Genomic DNA, 22,261 nt, shown 5'->3' on the forward strand with positions numbered 1-22,261 from the left:
GCATTGGTTGAATTAGGGATGAATTTAACCATCTGCGTGTTTCCCCCTGGAAGAATTCCTGGACTATTACAGGGCAAATTCTTCCCTACGCTGACCAGAAAAGGAGGATTTCTGTTCCTCTACAATTACTGCCTCATCTAAGAAATGAGCTTTACTCTATTTGCTTTCCCAGGCTTTCCTGTATTCATAATATTTACATTGGACATTAATGCTTTTTATGGTTTTTACCGTTTCAAATTGGCACTGGGAATCAGCTGAGAGAAACGAAGAGCTGCTGTGCATTGCTTTTGTTAACATAAATGTCCAGTAAGCGGCACTGCAGGACCAGATTTTCTGCAACCCTGGATCACAAACAGTGCCGTCAAAGAGTGTAAAGGCAAGCGTGGGATATGTCAAGACTTTGCTGCTCCATGAAAAAAGTAGTTGTAGAGCAGGTGGGAAATGATGCCTGGTGACGGCTCTGAAGGTGCAGTGCAAGGAACTGGGGTGTATTCAGCTGCTGGCTCTGGAAGATGGTGTTAGGAACTGGCCTTGGCACCAAGCTGGCTGTTATCAGAGAGTTGCCAGAAGAAACCAGCAACATTTCTGGGAACTATTCATTAGCACTCACTCGATGGGAGGTGCCTGTGAAGGCTTTGTGCTGGGTTTTGCTATCAGGAGCAGAATACTGGGCAAGGTGAACCCTGTATATACAGCATTTCCTATGGTCTGCTGACTTACTGTACATTAATTTTATGTAGAAAATCCAAACCCCAGACTGGAAGGGATGTCAGTAGAGCCTGAGGAGTGCTCATAAGTTCAAAGATTGTTTCTGTAAATGAGCTAGGGATTTCTGTGAGTCTGTGTCCCTGTTTTTCCAGTCTCAGCTGCTAATGAATAAACTATTATCTAGGGAAATTTGGTCAAACAGACAAGTTAACACTACACTTTTTGGCAATATAAATCGTAATGAAACCCTTATATAAGCTGATAGAGGATTACTTATAAAATCAGCTAAAGGTTTTGGCTCCATCTGCAATATTTGAACCCAATTTTAGGTTACTCATATACTGTGCCAAGCTAAATTGATGCATATCCAATTTTCCTATTTATCTAGATGAAAACATGTATAGTTATATCAGATAAGACGGGAAAGGAATGAACCTGAAAAGCCAATCTGCATTTATAAGGGACATAAAGCTACGTTTAAAGGGACAAACCAGCCTTTCAAGGGGATTAGGAAGCTGTTTCCTCTATGATGTGGCTATTTTATATAAATGTCTCTTGTGGGATCGTTCATGCCCTGAAGCATCTGTGCCAGCCACTGTCAGCAACAGGACACTCGACTAGGCAGACTGATCTGGGATGGCAATATGCAGATATGGACATAGTATGGGGGCAAAAGGAGGTGTAGCAGCATCCCGTAGCGCACAGGGAACAGCCACAGGATCTCACGACTGCTTCAACCAGGCCTGACAATTTTTTTTTCGTCATCTTCTAGGGACCAGATATCGCCTCCTGAGTCTTTCCAATGGCTTTTGAAAATACTAATTAAAAATATGCACTCTCAAATGTTTATTCCTGCAGCAACATAGGATGGCACTTGATAACCTCTGACAGCACGCAGCAGCAGCAGATGACACACACAAGAGCATGCAATAACAACACAGGAAGGCATGCCATAACAACGTGAGAAGGCATGCAGCAACACAAACAAACAGGTGAGAATCACACGTGGCAGCACAACATATGACAAAACCAGACACCACAGGACAACTCAGAATAGCACACAACATGCCACAACACAAGATAGCATGCAACAGCACGAACAGCATGGAACAACACTTGACACGGTGCCACAGATGATAGATATACCTGGAAAGCTGATAGAAGTGCCTAGAGAGCAGTGAGAGATCCATAGCAGCAGGAAATTCGTAGAAAGGTATGGAAAATGTCTAGAAAACCATGGGAAATTCCTAGAAAGCTACAGGGAACTCCTGGAAAATTATGGGAAATTCTTAGAAAGCAGAATTGAATTCCTAGAAAGCTGTGGGGGGACTCCAGGAAAGCAAAATGTGAATTCCGAGAAAGTTGGCTACAAATTGCTAGAAAGCTGGAGGGAATTTCTATAAATTCCTCCTTAGAAAGTAAGGAGGAATTGCTATAAAGCAGTGGAGGAATCCTAGAAAGAAATGCACGGTTCCTAGAAAGCTGTGGGAAATATCTGAAGAGCAGAAGGGAACTCCTGGAAAGCAGAAGGGAATTCCTATAAATAGTGCACAATTACTAGAAAGCATCAGGGAAATTTCTAGAAGAGCGTTAGGGATTTCTTGAAAGCAGATGGAAATTCCTAGAAAGCAGATGGAAATTTCTAGTAAGGTAAAATAAATACTTGGAAAACAATGGGAAGGTTTCCTAGAAAGCAATATGAAATTCCCTGAAAGCTGGGTGGAAATTCCTAGAAAGCTGGAGGGGACATTCCCAGAGATCACTAGGAAAATCCTAAAAAGACATGTGAAATTTCTAAAAAGATGTAGAAAAATGCAAGAAAGCAATGGAAAAATCCTGGTCAAGCTGTACATCCTGTAGTTCCTAAAGACCTGGGGGAAGTTCTTAGCAAGTAATGCTGAGGAAAGCACAGGAGAAAATCAGCCACTGTAAAGAGTGGGGAAAAAAGTGAAACCAGAAAGTAGATAGGATCAGATCCCATAGCGTTTCCTGAAACGTAACTTGTACCTAGAAGACATCCCTAATTTGAACTTCTCCTAAATAGAGAGGACCAGCTCACTCTGGATGCCTGTGTTGGTGGAGCTGAGCCCTCATGTGCACTAAGCCCAGCCCTGGGCAGTTGAGCTTTGCAGGAAGGGAGCAGGGGGAACTTGCTGACTTGGAAGGCCCCTGACCTTGAGACAGATTTTGACAAATGGGTGATGAAATTCAGGGAACATTTCCAGCCTGGAAGAGTACTGTCAGTTAGAGACTGTCATAGCAACAACTCCTCGCCACACAGAGCAGGGAGAAGCCAAAGGCATCGAGGCAGGCTGCAAAGAGCGAGATGTTGCTTATGTTGCTGGCATGAAGCAGTCCTGCCTGATGTGGTGGGACAGGCACGAAGGGTGGAACAGGAAAACAGATCCAGATGAGCTAGGGTGAAAGTGGATTTGGGATTATATCATAGTTCGGGGTAATCCAGTTAGATAACTGGGTTTTTCAAAAGTTTAAATGAAAGTTACGGCAGGAGGAGTGAAGCAGCGCAAAGTTTAGACCTGGGTTTGGATTCTTGTTTGGAATATCATTCTAGTGATATTCTTATTATTATCTTATTATTATCTTATTATCTAGTATCATTCTTATTTAACTTGGTGGAACATTTCTGACTGCCATCGAGCCCAGACTGAGTGATTTGGTAAGGACGTGGACAACCAGCATCTTGCCTCCAAGAACAATTTAATCCCAGAACCTGAAGGTGGGATCCTGGGCTGGTACAGCTGCAACATTGCAACGGCAGCAGGGTTGTCTGGGGAGCTGCAGAGGGTGAAATGCTGCCAGGGACAGCAAAGCTCCAGGACTGGGACATTTGGAGTGGTCTGGTCATCGCTGGACTGCTGGTTGATCCTGTCTACTGTAGCTGGACCTGCTGTGCTCCTGCATGGGCACCGTGGGGCTGCCCCCCTTGCAGAGAGCCCTGGCTGGGTGTCCCTGGCAGAGCTGCCTGCTCCTGCGGCTCTCTGCAGTGCAGGCATGGAATGCTTGTGTCGGTCTTCACTACGAGCAAGAATGCTCTGTGCAGTATCAGCTTCTATTTTTTTGGTAAGCATTACTTTAATAATCTTTAAACCAAGGATTTGTAGCCTGCTGATGGAAGGGCTGTGGAGCCTGACCATAATGGATGTGCAATAACGTGGACGTAAAAATAATAAACTCTAGTGCAAACTACTGCTCACTTGCTCCACTAAGCTTTAGAGGCAATGGGCTCCAGTAGGTACCAAGCACACTCTTCATCGTCATACGTCCTGCACCAGAAAACCACAAAAATCTGCTGGTAGAAGTTAAACAGTTCTTCTCCGTCCGTCAGTCAGGGGCTGGGCTGGAATATGGGGAAGGATCCATTTTATGCTGGCACGCAGCTCAGGAGTAAATCTGTAACACCAGTTTAGGAGGGGAGAGTGCCACCTACCAAGCCATCTGCTAAGAAAATTGTATTATCTGCAGTCTCATCCACTGTTGCTAGAAATCACTGTAGCACTCATCTGTGAAGAGTTTTGCTGCTAATACATCTATTTGTATTCTTTTTACCCATCCACTCAGAATTACTTATTTCTCAGATTAATTTCATTCTAATGAATCATTCTGTATCACTGGCTTTATTTCATTTCTGAGATACTAATTAATATGTCAAAACCATCTTTAACATTAAAAGTGCTGTCATTTTTTTCTGTGACTGTTCTTTTGATTCATATATTCAACTTCAATTTTTCTGAGGGCCTAAAATGTCCATCCACTGTGGAGTGAAAGAAAAAATGTAAGCTATACAGCATTAAAAAAATTATGCATATGCAAATAAAGCATAAATTGGGAGGCAATGGCCCAGTCTGTATTTTTGTGTTGACTTACTAGTTTATGTGCTATTTCATATAGTAGGTCCTCAGCAATCAGCTGCGTAGGGTTTTTATATACATGGATTAGAATATAAAATTCAGCAGTACATCGAGTGTCTGCCTTTGCCAGTGAAATGATCAGAAATTTTGAGATATTTTGTATTTGTTGGTTTAGATTAGGTTTTAAAGAAGAGGTCTGGTTGGTTTGCTGTGGATTCCTTGGCACCGTTCTGCTGTGCTGCAGGGACAAGGCAGTCGGAGGAAGCATTTTTCTTTCCTTAGAGCTCTCCTCTCAGCTATAATTTATTCTCATCATCCTCTGCAGTTTGGCTCTCTACCCACTCTGGAGGGAAGTGTTGGCAGGGCAGTAATCCCTCTCCTACCCCATATCTGTGGCAGATGGAAATCCCAGAAAGAGAAGGGGGGAAATTTTAGGCTTCCCTGCTGGAGTGATTTCCAGGGTGATTTAAGATCCGGTAATGGCCTTTGGTTTGATGGAGCAGGTTGAGCTGCAAGAGGAAGGGTCACTCCAAGTGTTCATCGTGGAAAACTTTTCTTTCTCTGGTCCTGTGGGAGTAAGTGGGTGGAACTGGAAAAACCCCATAAAAAGTCACTGCATAAGCTCTGCCGATTAAATAACACGGTTATTGGCAGCATCGCACTGAGCTTAAATTACCCATGGCTCCTGTGTGGCAGGAGGCTGGGGACTGTTTAGATGACAGCTTCTGCTCGGATCTGTGGCCACAGGTTTGGTATTTCTCTTTCTTTCCTGTCTTCCACTTCTTTCCAAAAAGAGCCATTTTGTTGTAAAATCTGGGGGGTTACAGCTGAAACCAACTAGCTTTGCTCTGGGTTTGCACTGCAAATGTAGAGAGGGATTACCGGCGAGGGAAGGAAAGGGGAACAGAGTCTGAATGGGCTCTGAGCAGGAGCGGGGACAGGAGGGGAACACCACTCCTTTCTCTTTACAAACAGCCAGATTATGGTTTTCCACCACTCCTAAAGCTTGTGTGTGCAGAGCCCTGCAGACACGAGGCTGCTTTTTGAGTCTGCTGCCTGATCTCCCGCAGAGCAGAAATCCTTTCTGCAGGCTTCCTCCACTGTGGCCCGGGGATGGAGGTGGGCTCTCCCGGCTGGGACTGGGGCTGCGCTCCGACAGTCGAGCATCAATGTACCGGGGAGTGGAGATGCCAGAGGAGCAGCAGTGCCTGGTCCTTTCTCATGGACACCCCACAGCCACTGCATGAGCTTCAGATCCTGGGAACCAGTAGCACTGCCCAACAAATCCTTCCCATTTATACCCTCCTTGCATTACCCTTTGTGTCCAGTTCTGCCGCTGCCTGAATTAGCTGCCTCAAATGAGTCATTTAAATTCAGACTTTCATATATGGTGTTTCTGTTCGGGCTTTTTTAATTTTCCTTTTCCCTGTCAATGTCCAGACTTCTGCACATGCTTCACCAGTGACCTGATACTCAGGGATGCTTTGTGCGCTGGTTGCCATTGGAAATAGTTCAAAAGTCAACTTTCACAAGGACACTGGTGTGCTTTTTGAGATCAGTCCTACTGAATCCCCCAGACTGGAAAGGTCCAGCTGCAGATGGACATGCCTATAATCTACAGTAAAAAAAAAAAAAGCGCCCACACTCAATACTGAATATTTAGGCCTCTTGTCGTCAGTGTTTGGGGGCTAGAAATCATTTCTCGCACTGATCCGTTCTCCCTGCTGGTAGATCTTTATCAGTCAAGAATGAGATTGAGATCCTTGGAGATTTTTTTTTAGCAGCAAAGTAATAGTTTTTTCTGCTGCTTCTCTTTGCTCTGTGCTTTTGTACTCACTACTGCGGTTTTCCCTGTGGAATGCCCAACATGATAATATCAATTTAACCAGTGTGCTTCACTGATCTTTCAGAGAGTTCATAGCTGTTGTTCGATTTCCAGGAACCCTTGATTTTTCCAAGAAGGTTACATTGAGGCTAAAGTTATCTTGGCTTATTAGTATAACCAGTTATTTAGAAACCTGACAGTTCTTTTAGACATTATTTCTGCTAACATGCCTCAGCTGATTTCATGTTTAATAAATCCCATGCATGAAGACTCAAAAAGTCATCCCGAGAGTGACATGAGTACAATTTGTATCCCTGTACTGTAATATTATTTTGTAAATTAAGCTGCCTTTCTCCAGCTCTAGTGTGTGCGCTATTTTGTAGATTAAAGCATGTTTATCTCTGAATGCAAGATCTGGACTTTGTTCAACTCTGACTTGGTCTTCCAGTAGCTAATTACTGTTTGGATGAAGATCATTTGGATCAAGGTGCTACTCAGTATTTATATTTTTAAATCTTCATACAGACCAAATAGGACTTTCTCCAACCAGAGGAGCAGGTGCCTCGCAGGGTGGTAACAGAGACACAAAAGCGTTCCTTTGCTGCGCATTGCTTTGATTCCAGCATCAGTCAGTAGTGATTGAAAAGCATTAAATAAAATTAAGCAGCTCTTTTATGTGGGCACCCAGAGAGAATTAAACAAGCTCTGTGCTTGTTTCTGAATCTCCAAGAAACACCTGCACCGTCGTCCTGTTGCTGGCAGTTTTAGGCAAGTCCTGACCTGGATGAGAGCTGATCTTTCTCGCGCTGGCTGGAGGCAGGTTAGCCAGAGAGCAGCAAAAGGAAAATTCACCCTACATTTTGTATAACTGTCTCCCAGAGTCGTGTGAATCAGCTGCCTAATCCCACCACTAAATTTACCTAAAAAATAACAGGGGTTTAATGGATTTCACTTTTGTTCCTCACCTGGGTATGACTATTAAGTCCTGAAAGTTTTAAAAGCTTACAAATTAGCTGAAGTGACAGATGAGTACAGCGGGGTGCCCTGCATGACATGCTGGTGTTGGAAACCTGCGTAGCTGTTGAAGGGGCTTTGCTCCGCCGGTACAGTCTCGGCTGAGCCAGACCTCGTGTTCATCCCTGAACTGATCACACAAACTTAGAGATGAGACAGGAGAGAGGCTCCGTCTTCGGAAACAGATATTTGAATTGCCAAACAAATAAAGACCGGGAGGTTCTTACAGGCTTCTGTGAGTAGGAAGGTAAAAGGCTTTTTTTAAATGTCAGATTCAAATTGAAGTTTTAAACCCTCACTTATATGAGCAGCATTAGGGTCTTTCAATGCTGAATTCAGCCTCTTCCCCAGGAAAGGCTACTCCCTAGCAAAAATGAACCAAAAAGAAGAGCTCGCTCGATGAGCTGATAAGCAGATGATTGAGAGCAGAATGCTCTCTTTTCTGCAGTATGCACCTCAGCATTTCTCTACAGTAATGCCCCGAAGATTGCGCTGTTTGTGTACTCTGGAGTTGTGATTTCTCCTGGAATAATCCAGGATGGCTGTGGTAGAAAGCCGTTCTGAAGGAGCCCCTTGAAGTTGTTACAAATAAAATCAAATGTGCTCAGTGACTTCTTACGCAGGCAATGTTCCCCTCAGCTTAGGGTTTCTACTGAAAGGCGGGAGCATGATACATTTTCAGAAGATAAGTATCATGCAGTAAACCTCACCTGTGTTGTGCTCCAAGAAGAACAGGAGAAAAAAGAAAAAATATCTTGAAAATAGAAAAAGAAAACTCACAATGAGTTTCATTAGAGATCTCTATTACCAAACAGCACAGGATTCATTTTCTTGTCTATTTTCACCCTCCTCTAGGGATAAATGACGATCAAAGGACAGGATAATAAGAAGGGGAGAATGAGAACTTGCTGAGAAGCAGTTAAAACAAGAAAAAAGAGAGAGAGTGGGGGAAAGAAAAACAAGAGTTTTAGCTAGTCAAGGTTAGCTTAGCACTGTATCTGCTTTAACTGACATAACGAAAAACTATAGATGGCACAAAAGCAACATGACTAATGCTGAACCCTACAAAATATATCTTGACAACTTAGTGAACTTATTCGCTCTTCTAGGAGGTTTTTAATCTCCCTGCAATGTCTTTTATCTTCATTTTCTGGATTTTTTTGGAGAAAGATTCCTGTACAAAGGTACCAACTTGCAAATCAGCATGTTCATCTTCTTTCGTTGCCTGTTGTGGGTAAGGTAAGAAAGAAAAAACCCTTTGGGAGCAAGAAGGGGTTTGAGACGTAACCGCTCTGGATTTGGTGCTTACTTGAAGGATTTTTGCAAAGAAAACAGGGTTTGAAGAGGGGCAGATTTTTGCGCGCAAGGACGGCAGTTCATTGCACCGGGTTTTCTCTGTAGACACAAAGCCAGCTGCCCGAAACTCCGCATCTGCCATCAGAGGGTGCCCGCCCCGAGGCTCCGGCGGGTCCGAAGAGCCGGAGCCAGTTGTTCCTCTGCCGTCCCCTCTCGAACAAGTTAGTCGGGATGCGGGTCCTCAGGCAGCTACACGCCCCTGGGAACCTGGGCTTTGGGTTCCCCCCCCCGTTCCCTCTCTGCCTACGCGCAGGGATAACGATGCCCTTCGCCTGCGTTACCAGCCCGGGGTTTAAGCTTGTCTGGCGGCGGGTTCGGGCTGGGGCGGGGGGACGCGGAGCATCCCGGCACAGCCCTGCCCCTCGGGGCTGCTTGTCCCCGGCGGGGCTGGCGGCCGCCTCCGCGGGGCGGCGCGGCGGGGCGCGGGGCCGCGGCCGCCCAGGAGAGGGAGCCCGGCGGCCGCGGCTGCGCCGGGAGCCGCGGGGGCGCGGGGCTGCGCCAGGCGGCGGAGAGGCGGCGCGGAGCGGTGCGCTGCCCCGGCTGCAGCCCGCCGCCAGCCCCGGCCCTCCCCGCGCCGGTGAGTACCGCCGCCGCCGCGCTTGCCGCCCCTTCCCCGCTGAGCCGGGACGGGGTCCGAAGCCGCCCCCCCCCCCCTCCTTCCCGAGCGTGCCCTGGGGTAACGCTGCTCCCCTGGGGGCTGGGGAAGCCGCGGGTGCCTCGGCCTGCAGCCCGCCTCCCGCGCAACGCCCAGCCTGAAGTTAGGTGCCGGTACTTACTTTCCGCATCAATTGATTGAACTCAGCTGGCTCGCAGCACCGAGGCATCACGCAGCACCCCAGGCGTCCCGGAGCTCAGGACGGGGCAAAGTAATCCCGCTTGCGCTAAACTCCAGGACAGCCGCTCCGGGAGCCCCGCTTTGCCTCTCGCCCCGGCTGCCTGGCTGGCCGGGACGTTATTCCCCAGGAAGGCAGGAAAACCGGGGAGAGGCTGCCCGGAAGAAGCTGCGCCCGACCGAAGATGTTAGAGGAGGCGAAGGGGAGTTGCTTTTTGCCCGCTGCGTGCCTCCATGCCTGTCTTTCCCTTGTCTTAATCCTTTAGGAAGGAGACGCCAGGCAGACAGACCTTTCCTGGAGGGGCGATGCTGCCGATCCCTGCCCCGGGCAGAAGGAAGCCTTTGCCGCCGGGACCCCCCGGCACCGGAGATGCGCGGCCCGGGGCAGGCTGCGGGAGAGCGTGAGGAGCTGCCTCCGCCTGCGCTTTGCTGAGAGGGGAAAAAGCATGGTAAAAGCTGGACCCGATCCCTGGAGCGCAGCCCCGCTGAGCAGGAGGTGGGATTATTCCGGGGTAGTTATGGAGAGCTATAACCTGGCAGCGGAGCGTTAAAGCGACTTGTCCCCGCTGGAAGAGGAACCCGCTGCGGGCACCGCCGCACCACCGTCGCACCCCGCGCCGTGGCCGAGGGGAGGTCACTCAGGTCCTTCTCCTCCTCTCGCCCTGCTTTCTCCTTCCAGTGAATGACAGAAGAAAGAACTGGTACTCGGCTTTTGCCAGCGTTGGGAATACCGTGCCTTTTGCCTGGGATGATTTGCCCTGATGTGCCGCTTCGACGGGATGTACAAAGTGCGACTGGGACTGATCCGGCCAACAAAGTTTGCAGAGTGATCGGCAGGGACTGTGGGATGGAGGTAGCTGGGCACACGCCGGCCGGGTCCGTCACGCACGGTCCAACAGCACAGACCTGCTGCTCCCTTGAAAACTAACTCCTGATGGTCACACTCTGCCGGCTCCTGTTTTTACTTCTCCCCTGCCAATGTGCACTTTCAGGGAAACAACCACACACACACACCTGATGCAATGCAGTGTTTCTGTGTTGGTTTTGTATATAAGATTTGCTATGCAATTCCAAAACTGAAAGAGGAGGAGAGCCGGCCCTGCATCCCAGAGCAAACAGAGAATCAGAGGTGAAAGGTAGGAGCCAGCATTTCTCGTTTAAATAAAACTAATTAACCTGAGCTACTTCTTACTGAAAACCTTTAAAACGCACCTACTGTATGTTTATTTTCTTTGTCTTGGAAGTGTAAAACTTAAACAGTTTGAAACAAAGTGAAGAATTGCTCTCTGATGCTGCCCAGAAACAGAGGACTGATGCATTTTGTAACAGGAGTGTACCGAGGAGGAAGGATGGAGTGTTTCATCAGCAAGACATTTAGGAAACTGAACTAGAGAAAAAGCACCTCATACAGTACGCTTCAGTAAATATGAAGGGCTAGTGCAATGGACGCTGGAAACACTCGATCAATAGCCTATTTAAGTGGGAATATATGCAAGCATGGAAAAGTGATTGCTTTCCTGTCTGTGGGGTATATTTGCAGAGGAGAGCAGCAGAACATTTGCAGGTGAGCTGTCTGAATTAGGCTACTTCGTGCTGGGGTGGTGCAGTGTGTTTCTGAAGGGATTGCTTAAAAAAACAGTCTGTAGGGTGGACTGTATTTGTGCATTTTCAGTTCCTGCTCATAGAGCTTTCCGTGTTCAGGGAGATTCAAAATGGGTGAAGTCCATCCGGGAGTGAAGGGACCGTAAGAAAGGACCTTTGGTCTCTTTGGTGATGAGTAATTAATGGACATCTGATGTCTCTGATCCCTGCAAGGAAAGGAGCTGATGTCGTCATGAAAATCATGATATGATTTTCCCTCAGGAGAAACTATGACTTGGAACGACACCACTATGGATGGGGAAGGGTTGCTGGTGGAAAGGGACTCTTCCTTTCGGATCCTCACGGGCTGCTTCCTCTCGCTGCTGATCCTCTCCACGCTGCTGGGAAACACACTGGTCTGTGCAGCTGTCATTAGGTTTCGCCACCTCAGGTCCAAGGTGACCAACTTCTTTGTCATCTCCTTGGCCGTGTCCGATCTCCTAGTGGCAGTTTTGGTCATGCCATGGAAAGCTGTGGCTGAGATTGCCGGTTTCTGGCCTTTTGGTTCATTTTGCAACATCTGGGTGGCCTTTGATATTATGTGCTCAACAGCCTCCATCTTAAATCTCTGTGTCATTAGTGTGGACAGATACTGGGCCATCTCCAGCCCATTTAGGTACGAGAGGAAAATGACGCCCAAGGCAGCCTTCATCATGATCAGCGTGGCGTGGACTTTGTCTGTGTTGATTTCCTTCATCCCTGTGCAGCTGAACTGGCACAAGGCTACAACCACAAGCTTTTTGGACCTAAATGCCAGTTTACAAGGTATAAGCATGGACAACTGTGATTCTAGCCTAAACAGGATGTATGCCATCTCCTCTTCTCTAATTAGCTTCTATATACCTGTGGCCATCATGATAGTAACTTACACGAGGATATACCGGATTGCTCAGAAGCAAATACGACGCATCTCAGCTTTGGAGAGAGCAGCAGTGCATGCCAAGAACTGCCAGAACACGAGCGGCAACAGAAGCAGTATGGACTGCCAGCAACCAGAGAGCAACTTCAAAATGTCCTTCAAGAGGGAAACGAAGGTTTTAAAGACTTTGTCGGTGATCATGGGGGTGTTTGTGTGCTGCTGGTTGCCATTTTTCGTATTGAACTGCATGATTCCCTTCTGCGAGCCTACCCAACCGTCCAAGGGAGCAGAAGCTTTCTGCATTAATTCCACCACTTTTGATGTTTTTGTTTGGTTTGGATGGGCTAATTCTTCCCTCAACCCCATCATTTATGCCTTCAACGCTGATTTCCGCAAGGCATTTTCAACCCTGCTAGGATGCTACAGGCTCTGCCCTATGTCCAGCAATGCTATAGAGACTGTTAGTATTAACAATAATGGAGCAGTTGTTTTTTCGAGCCAACATGAGCCCAAAGGGTCCAGCCCCAAAGAGTCTAATCTGGTTTATCTGATTCCACATGCAATTATCTGTCCAGAAGAAGAACCTCTCAAAAAGGAAGAAGAGGGTGAACTATCTAAGACCTTGGAGAAAATGTCTCCAGCACTGTCGGGTATCTTGGATTATGAAGCTGATGTTTCTTTGGAAAAGATCAATCCCATTACACAAAATGGGCAGCATAAAACCTGAACAGTAAGGTTTACCCAGCAAGACCTAATAGTGTATATTGTAATAATCTTTTAAAGAAAAAAGATATACAAGATTTTTTAGTAAGAAACTAAGCTCTAGGGAGAAATACACATTTACACCAAGCCCAGAATTAATTTTCCTGGCATTCAAAGCAAATTTAACATTTAAAATAATAAAAAACAGAAAAAGATACTGAAAATTGGCTAAAAAAAAGATATTAAACTATGCTGTTCACACTGAGGAAAATATACAAATTTAAATACAGTGCAGTGAGACAATATTGCTTCTTCTCCACACAGAGAAACCAATTTCTAGCTTAAAATGAGGCAAAAGATAAATGTTAAGTATTTAAACATTAATGTTTACTAGAAGTTAAAAGATTGCTGTGTCTTGTGATAGTGGGTGTTAACAGGTCCTAATTAAAGACTGATGGATTGTAAAGGTAGGTAGATGCCTTCTGAAAATTATTTCTGACAAATAATTGAGCCTTATAATGAGAATGGTTATTTTTAAAGCTTTGGGAGGTAATATGTTGATACTGGTTTTATTTATTTACTGTTTTAAATTGATATTTTTCATATGTTATAACAGATCTAGCTTTATTTATGTTATTTAAGATGTCTAAATAATGGGATATTTTTGGAGTGTCATAACTGCATTTTGACCAGTCAACCAGTCAGCACTTTATTACAAGCTCTGATAGTCTGGAGAGCCGGTGAGGGGAATGAAGGAATGTTAAGAAGCTCAGCAAGAAATGAAGGAATCAACAAAACGGATGCTGTGTGGAGTTTGTTTGCTTGTGGGCTTTTTTTTGTTTTAAGTGGGGTTTCTTTCAAAAGATAGGACCAGCGTTGACTGAGTTGTGAATTCTCTTCCCGTATAGAAATAAAAGAAATTGCTGCTATTTATTTTTAAAAGAGTTTCATGTTACAAAGACTTTGCTAGAATGTTAAGTTTGTGGATCTGTAAATACCTTAAATATGACTACAACCTTAAGAAGAATCCAATTTGAGAAGAAAAGCTTCTTAGATAACAATTCTTAGTATATAATGTTTTGTATTTATGTAAGATAAACAGCTTTCTCAGACTTTTCTTATTTCAAGTCTTGGATATCTTTTCTGAACACACACAATTGGTTATAATGGTAGTAAACATGCCAAACCTCATTATCATCTGTATTATTGCAGTACCACCAGGATCATGCTGTCTGTCTGCTACTGTATCATGGTCAGAATTAAAAAGTGAGGTACCTAGTGCTTTACTTTGGAAACTACGAGGACATTACATTTTAGTAATTACCATGTCAATAGTCCATTCAATAAGGAATAGTGCCTCATTACTGTTTTGGATTAAGACATTTCTAAATATGGATGGAACTGCAGCCCCCACCTCAAAAACGTCCTGTGAGCTCCAAAAAAGTTGCCAATGTTTAATTCAAAAAACCTGCTACTTTTCCATTGTCCTTCCCTGCTGCTTTCCCTTTGTAATGCCAAAAGCAATCAGTGAACGTTAGCAACAGGACCATTGGGTGTTAATATTCAGCAGCATTCAAAGAAAGCTATTTGTTTTCTGAATGGGAGAAAATACCCTTTGGAGCAACTTTTTCATAACATATATCAAAAAAATGTGTTGTCAGGAAAAGAGAACTGAGAGGAAAAAAAATTTAAAGTCTAATGAACTATATACATCCTGCATCAGGTCTGTGTATTTATGTATTGTGAATGTTTTCATAATTTTATTGCCTGTATGCTGCTTTCATACATATAATAAAATTATTTTGTGAACAGAAGGTCAAATAAAACAATCTACATTGCATTTATTAAATACATGCTGGGTCTTGGCAGTTGTATTGATCGTGTTAAAGGCAAGGACGGTTCCTCTTTTTCCATTTGCCCTGACTTGGGATCACACCCGTGAGGCAGATGGGAATTTTTATAAGAAGCAGGAGAAAATCCTCTCTACTGAGAGACCTCTCAGCCCTTGCTCTAAACTAGGATTTGAAAGCAGTAAACGCAGTTTGGAAACAACTGCACTCTGCTTTAATGTGACTAGTTAAAATGTGTAAAGCTCGACCTACTGGCGACTCTTATTTCAATGATTTTTTTTCCTTGGTGTAAAGAATAGTGAACTTGGTTTATAGCATGCTTTTATTGTTGCTTTTTTTTCCTTCTCCTCCCCCCCCCCCCAGCTGTGCAGTACTTTTCAAAGCCCAATACAGCCCCACTGCTAGTGAGTGTTTTTTGGAACAAAATTAATCATTTCAGAAGTGAGGCGATGGTGGGTGCAGCTGAGGTACAGCAGCGTCCCCCTGTTCATGGCAGCCTTCTACTTTGCTTTTGCCTCTGTCAGCAGATTTATTTTGAAATGAAGAAACAAACAAACGAAAGTGGTCACTTCTGTCTCAAGCATTACCAGCATGACTGATTCAGCAGCTGGGATCTGAGCTGGTGCACGAGCTGCGGTGATGTCCAGCTCCCTCTCCTTTAGTGTAGCTTCCCTTGGTCAGTGAGTGCAGCAGGTCTGACGGCAGGCAGGGAGTCGTGGCTGCCTCCAGGCTTTCTTAGCTCCTTGGATAAAATTTCCTTGCGTGGTACTGATGCCTGATTTTTTTTTTTTTTCTGTCCCTTTGAGGAATTATTTTATTTCTTAAAAAGTACACGAGCCAATGACGAAGTTCTGTGGTTGCTTACTCAAATATATCTGCCTTCAAGAGCTTTTATTCTCAAAACTCCCAGCAGTCTGATATAATAGCAAAATAAAAAGTATGATTTAAGGAGATCACGTAAAGCAAGATGCTGTTTTTGTACTAGTTTGTATGGGAATGATTTGTATTCCAAAACAAATGGTTGCTCTAGTGTGACCAGGAGCCATCCCAGGCCCTCCCTCCTTGCAGGTGGACCTGAGTTTCAGAGGGGCTCTGTGGAGGTTGGTGGGGAAATGCTCACTGCTATTGCTGCTGGGTGCTTCCCTTCGGTGTGACAGGCTCCCTGCTAAAGGCAGGGCAGGAGAGACACTTTTCTGAGTTTATTTTATTGTTTTCTCTCTACTTCTACTTAAACTAATTCTTGCTTCTGCCTCCTTTCCCTTACATACATTGTAGAATACCATGAATTCACCTTGATCCTCATTTAGCGATGTACCGCATTTACCCTTTCATTTTCCAGCCTTCCCAGCTCGGGTTTCTTTATCTGCCCTCTCTTCCTTTCCTCCCACTGCTGCCAGAGCAGTTCTGTCACCCTGTTTGGCTTTATTGGCCCCAATAATCCTTTGCTTGGGAGAAAGTCCAAATTGAAATCCTAACCCCCAGCACAGCCAAGAGTCCCCTTCCCACAGCCTGCACCCACAAATGCCTCTCTTACCTGTTGCAGAGCCCAGAGACCAGTGTCAGGGGTGACTAGAAGGGACAACAGCATGTACCTGCTAACTGCTACTCTATTTATGTGCTGAATTCATTGCTCAGAAGCTGTATTACCTGTTCTGTGCCTGCTCCCCAGCTGCTCAAAACCAGTGGTCCGCTGAAACTACGGGTCACACCAATGTCAGGGTGCGCCCCAGGGGCTGGAGATGTGCCAGACCCATGCTGGGCTCTGGTGGAGTTAACTGGTGAGGTTTGGCCATAGTAACCCTGTGAACAGCCTGCAATGAACGCTTACTGCTCCGTGTTAGCAGGCAGCAGCAGCTTCTCTGCTGTTCCGGAGGCTGAGAGCAGCAGAAGTTCATTTGCAATAACATCATCTTTGAGATAACAGCCACTTCGGTGAAACACTTCCCCAGGAACGTTTTTCTCACCGTGTGTTTCAATACATGGCTGGGCAGAGGCAGAGCCACCGAGAAGCAACGAGGTGCCAGGACGCCAGGATGTCACTGCTCCCACCAGGACGGCCACCTTGTCTACCCTGCGGGCATCAGGCGCTTTTCTCCCCACCTTGCCCCCTCACAAGCAGTATTTTCTGCTGCGGAGCAAGCCTTGCTGGGTGCCTTTCCGATGCACCTGCAAATAACCCGTGTAACCTTTTTTCCTGCATTGCTTCCTCGTGACTGAAGGTATTTTTCTATTTGTGGATGGAAGAGGTTAATAGTTCACCTGATGGCCTTGATGAAGGAGCTGTTTGCAACAAATCAACTATAATCACTAGATTAAATCTGAATACATTTCTCCCTTCCCTTGGCAAGCATTTTATGCTGATTTGGGTTTCTAACTTAACAAAGCATACAAAAGATAGAGGATGAAAGAGGAAATGCATTTGCTGATGTAGAGTTTTAATAACACAGTTATTGGGAGTCAGTCCTGGATTTTTTCAAATCAGTAGTTTTCAGAAGCACCCAAATCTGATCGAAATCTCAAAAACCTGCTTTGATTAGTATCTTGAGAGATGAATAATTCCAGTAAATATTTTGGTTTTTTGGTAAAATTATAGTAGAATAAGTTCCTAGCGATACCACTTATGTGGCCACATAATGAACGTAACTTAAAGAATAAAGAAAAAAATGGTATCTATTTCATAGCTTTTAAAAGATTGAAACACGTAACCAAAATGTTCTTGCACTGTTCTGTTGCAGTAGAGGGGGGCTGTGGGCTGAACCGAGCGTTGGGCTCCAGCCACGAGCCTCGGATCAGGTTGGTGTTGATCCCCTCTTTGCAAACGGGTCTGGGCTGTCCGGCTGCCTCCTCGAGCCCCACGGGCGGCTGCTGGGTTTGCGGCTGCTGGGTTTGCAGCTGCTGGGTTTGCACGGTGGTGCTCCTTCTCCACCCCAGCTCTCAAAGTTGGGGATGCACTTGTGAACGCCAGCCTTCCCAGACGGATCTGCAGAGCCCCGTGCTGCTGGCCCTGCTGCCCTCCCCAGCCAGGCACAGCTCTTTCCAAAGCACCACTGGAAGTGTGTTTCTACAAACATAGTTTTGAGGCTGAACGTGTAAATCGAGTATACGATGGCTGTCTTCATGTTGGTTGTCTTTACAGTCATAGTAAGAATGAAATGGCGATTTTCTGCCATGCCTGTTTTTATTTTATTTCTAGGAAAAAAACTCTGGGCAATGATACAGGAGAAGGCTGCCGGCCCTGCTGTGCTGATGGCCACGCTTTTCTATTTCGATTGCGTTTCCCTTTCGGTCCTGCCAGGCTGTTCCTCCCCCTTTCCAGGAGGGATATTCCCATTCCTGTCTTTGGTGAAGGAGTTCCCTCAGCGCCCGCATGGGCAGCGGTGGTGGGTGGTGCTGGCAGGGCGGTGCAAAGCCTCCTACCAGACACGCGGAGCAGCAGCAACAGACCTGGGCTCCAGCTTGTGCACCAAAATAACGTGATTGGCATCAACAGCACTGCTTTAGTTTCTGTCCCTCTGGATGGGGTTGGTTTCACCCAGAAAGGCAACGTGGGGATCAAAGGGATACCCTGTGCCTCGCTCATCATCACCATGTGAACCTGGTGGGATGGATCATTTGGTATAAAAGAGCCATAAAAGAGCAAGTGGCAAAGGGGCTCCAGGGTTGGCTGCAGAGGAGCGGTGCTGGGCACGGTGGCACGGGGAAACCCTGTGCCCCAGCTCCCCCGCGCGACCCCAGGCAGCCAGAGGAGATGGATGAAGGAAGAGCTCAGGTCCAGCCCTGCCCCGGCCAGACCCATTGCCCAAAACACCTCCTGGTCCCTGCGTCACCACGGGGCCAGCTCCGCGGGGAACGTGGCTTTCGCTTTGGGAGCAGCCTGGGCACAGCCTGCCGTGCCGCCCCGAGGCCAGCTGATCTCAGTCCAGGCCGAGAGCGCTCAGTACTGCCATGAGGTGCTCAGCAGAGGAGCAGGTCTGGCTTCGGGCCGTGACTTGACTCAAAAAGAAATGAAAGTTATAGTAATGTATGTGGTAGGGGATTTGTACATCTAACTTACACTTTGGTTTGCTCCAAATAACTCATAAATTTGTTTTTCTCGGATCTCCTGTATTTGTTATGTCAGTAGCTCCCCTTTAAATCAGTGGGATTTTTTCCTGTTTGAATAGCTCCCACCCAACAGCTCTGTTTGTGGGATATCGCAAATAACAACAAAAAAATAGAAAAAGTATTGTTTGAATATATCATTAGAGGATGTTTTTACATTTTCAAAATTATTTTCTTCATTTTTAATTTACTTAACTTTTCAGTTTGCAGTGCTAGGTTTTTAAAACTCAGATCAGATCTCTGGTTTGAAAATATTGACAAAAAGTTAAATATTTAAAATAAAATGAAATAATTTAATATGACTTTTATTAAACAATTAGATTGTTCAAAACTTTTTCCTGCTCCCATCTCCTGATTTTCAGATCATTAAACTCCTATTCATTTCACATTTTCCTAAGACAAGGAAACATTCTGAAATCTTGAAAGATACGGAATGAGAGAAATATTTGCTTCTTAGATTCTCCTTCCACTGATGTGAGCAAAGAAGTCATATGTTTCATATGTTTCATATGTTTGTTTCATATGTTTCATGACAGTCTTTCATATGACTTCATATGAACTGAACTACTATTGCAAAGTTTCTCTTAATTTCAGAAAGAGAGAGAATTACGGATTCAGACACCCAGACATTGTCCTCAGTTTGGTTTTATTTTCTTTCTCTCTTAATAAAGGAGTTTCTGATGGTGCTACTTTTCCTAATCATTTGGATGCCATTCTGTGTCAGTACCAACAATTTTACTTTCATATGCGCATACGTACACCTATACAACATACATTGTGCTCAATTAGTAGATTCACGGAGCGTGTGGGAAAAATAAGCTCCACGTGAAGTGACAAGAGGTGAACTTAAATTAACATATTCCTTTGCTACAGAAGCAGACCACAGAAGATGAACCAGGCCTGCATTGCCTGCATTAAAAGGACAAACCTGTCAGGACTGATAGACCTTTAATGCCAGCAGTCCTTCGCGTGCGACCTTGGGCTCAGGAGCACGTTTCACCAGCAGCGTGCTGGAAATGGGCTGAGACTGGCAGGGGCCGTGCCGCAGGCAGCACTTTGGGAAGGGCAGTTAACTGGAGCCCGCTGTGCTCTGCCTGCTTGGGAGCGCATGTGTGCCTGAGAGGTGAAACGTTCAGAAAACTGTAAAAACGTACACTTTGAAATTGCTCGGTAAAAGGCGTTTTAAATAAAAAAAAAAAGGCTTAAGGATGCTGTTATGTACTTTTTCACTTTCTAGTTTTCTACGGCTTTTGTAACTATTTCATCATTTATATGAAATGATTTCATGTAACTATGAATGATTTCAAAGTTGTAAATGGCACCATCCAATTTCATTCTCTTTGCTCTTCTGTGGTTGTATTAGACTTTGATATCGATTTGTGTTCTCAGCTGAACAGACTCTCCTCCAGCAGCTCCTCCAGCCTGCTGACGCCTGCCAAAACCCTGGATCCCACCAGGTCCATTGAGATGTGGGACAACAGTGAAAGGAGCCCACTGGAAACGGCTGCTTTTGAACAGTGGGAAATTATTTTTGAGCAAAAATTCACTTTTCAAGTTGGTATCTATTGGTCCTAAATCTAATCAATTTTCATATTTTTCCCGATTTATTTGTAAACAGCTTGAATTAGTTTTCTCAAAAGCAAGACTTATGGCTTAAAGAAAAAGTATTTCCTAAGTGAGAAAGATTTTAACATCATAATAGTTAACATTTCAGAAACATTTTAATTAAATATCGTTACAATCCTTATGAAGTAGAACATTTTCAATGCGTTTGGTTCACGTATAACATTCTTCAAAATAAGAGAACAATTTCTGATGAGAACAGTTTAATGCAGAAACTTCCAGTCATATTTCTTTCTTGCTTGTGAGGATAAAATATAGCAATAGGTAGCTTTGTGATAGCATGTAGCCCCAGTGAAAGCATTTCCTAGCAAACAGTGTAAGCAGTCACATTTAGATATTTAGTAAGTCCACTTGTGCTATTCAGTCACCCTCATTGTACAATATTGATTATATTAAAATAAATTAAATAAGTATGTGAAGGTAACTTTCATCACAATAAGTGTCATTAATTGGCCTTTTGCTGGGAGTCTCAACAGACCATGCGAGGATGGAGTCCTGGCCAGGACTTAGAGGGACTTTTACCCCTCTAAGTGGCATTTTTGTACCCAGGCTACAGCACACGAATTCCTGCCCTCTGTGTCCGTCTTGCTGCCTTTTAGCAGGAGCAAATTCCTTCTTCCCCCTTCCCTGTCCTTTATGCATGTTCTCTCCCTTCTGCCTCTTTTTCCTTTACTTATTAGGGTAAAGTAAATTGTAGGAATGTGATTTGAACTGATACAGCGAACAGTTTTTTACTATAACGGCACAAGATCCTGTCTGTAACTCAGCCAGTCCTGCTGTAAAGACAGCCATGGTCTAAGCTTTACTCCGATCCTTCTGACATCCCCTGCACACACACACGTGCAGAGACGCAGCGTCCCAGGGAGCCCGTCTGTCGGGTCGAGGTGAGCGATGCACATCCTGAAGTGGTATGGGGAGAGCCCCAGCCGCTATATTGACTGAGACATTCCCAAGAAAAGGCTGAAAAATCAACGAGCTCATACCCTTCTGGCAGTGACAGTATATGTAACCCCTGAAACAGCGCTCCTCAAGTACTGCCAAGCATCTGCCCTTCCCAGCTCAAAAAACATTTTCAGCAATTAATTTTATTTTGCAGTGTTCACTCAGCTCTGACGTGCAAACACGCATGTCTCCTACGTGTAATTGAAGTAAAGACCCAGCTGCGTGATAAAAGCAAATAGAATATAAAGTATAGTTATCAATCCTGACACCCAGGAAAAAACCCCACCAGTGAAGGCCTGGATTCCCATGCCCGTGACACGGATGTAAACCAGGGCGACCACATTGAAGCTGTGCCGACCTGCCGCGGTGTGAGCAAGGAGGCTGGCTGTGGTCTCACCCAGCGGCAGCGCTGCGGTCCGGTCCGCGGTACGCGTGCGTTTCCACTCCGAAAACAGCACAATAAAAGAAACACTGTACACGTCATGGGCTGCAATCGATGGAGCGTTCAATATTTCAGTCACTTTCTTTTTCAAAATCACTGGTGATTCCTTTCCACCCCCATTTGCTGGCTGTGCTCAAAATTAAACGTAGGAAAGAGTCACCAGTAAAAGCCTCTGGGGTTTACAGTGCAGCCGAACTGTTGCAGAGAGGGATGTGTAGGGTGGGATGGCTGAGGAGAAAATGCACTTGCCCTTAAAATGGAAGGGCTTCTGTGGTTTATTTTATTTTATTTTTTTTTTTTTTTTTTTTTTTTATAGCTTTCCGTTGCTCACAGCTGACAGAAAATAGTTCCTGAATGCTACTTTCCTGTGTGCTTTATGTAATATTTTAAAACTATTAACACCTGTAGATAACGAAGGCACCAGCTTGCTTGCTAAGGTCTGCCCCAGGTTCTCCAGAAACGGTGCCCCAGGAATGCCGCGGGCAAACCTGGAGACA

At 45.2% G+C, this 22,261-nt stretch overlaps 1 protein-coding gene across 1 annotated transcript; it reads left to right on the top strand.

The window, feature by feature from the left end:
* Positions 1–10,626: 10,626 nt before the first annotated feature.
* DRD1 (dopamine receptor D1) lies at positions 10,627–12,831 on the top strand. Its single transcript, XM_075509745.1, has 2 exons — positions 10,627–10,732; positions 11,462–12,831. The coding sequence occupies exons 1-2, from the start codon at positions 10,627–10,629 to the stop codon at positions 12,829–12,831; spliced, it is 1,476 nt and encodes a 491-aa protein (XP_075365860.1).
* The last annotated feature ends 9,430 nt before the right edge of the window (positions 12,832–22,261 follow it).

The sequence above is a fragment of the Mycteria americana genome, chromosome 8, assembly GCF_035582795.1.
Source record: "Mycteria americana isolate JAX WOST 10 ecotype Jacksonville Zoo and Gardens chromosome 8, USCA_MyAme_1.0, whole genome shotgun sequence".
NCBI lineage: Eukaryota > Metazoa > Chordata > Aves > Ciconiiformes > Ciconiidae > Mycteria > Mycteria americana.

What these genes read in the sequence shown, in the direction of transcription:
- DRD1 (XM_075509745.1), top strand. Translation starts at nt 10,627, where the DNA reads ATGCAGTGTTTCTGTGTTGGTTTTGTATATAAGATTTGCTATGCAATT. An exon ending in AGAGCAAACAGAGAATCAGA is followed by an intron (nt 10,733 to 11,461) that starts GGTGAAAGGTAG and finishes GATATGATTTTC; the next exon opens with CCTCAGGAGAAACTATGACT.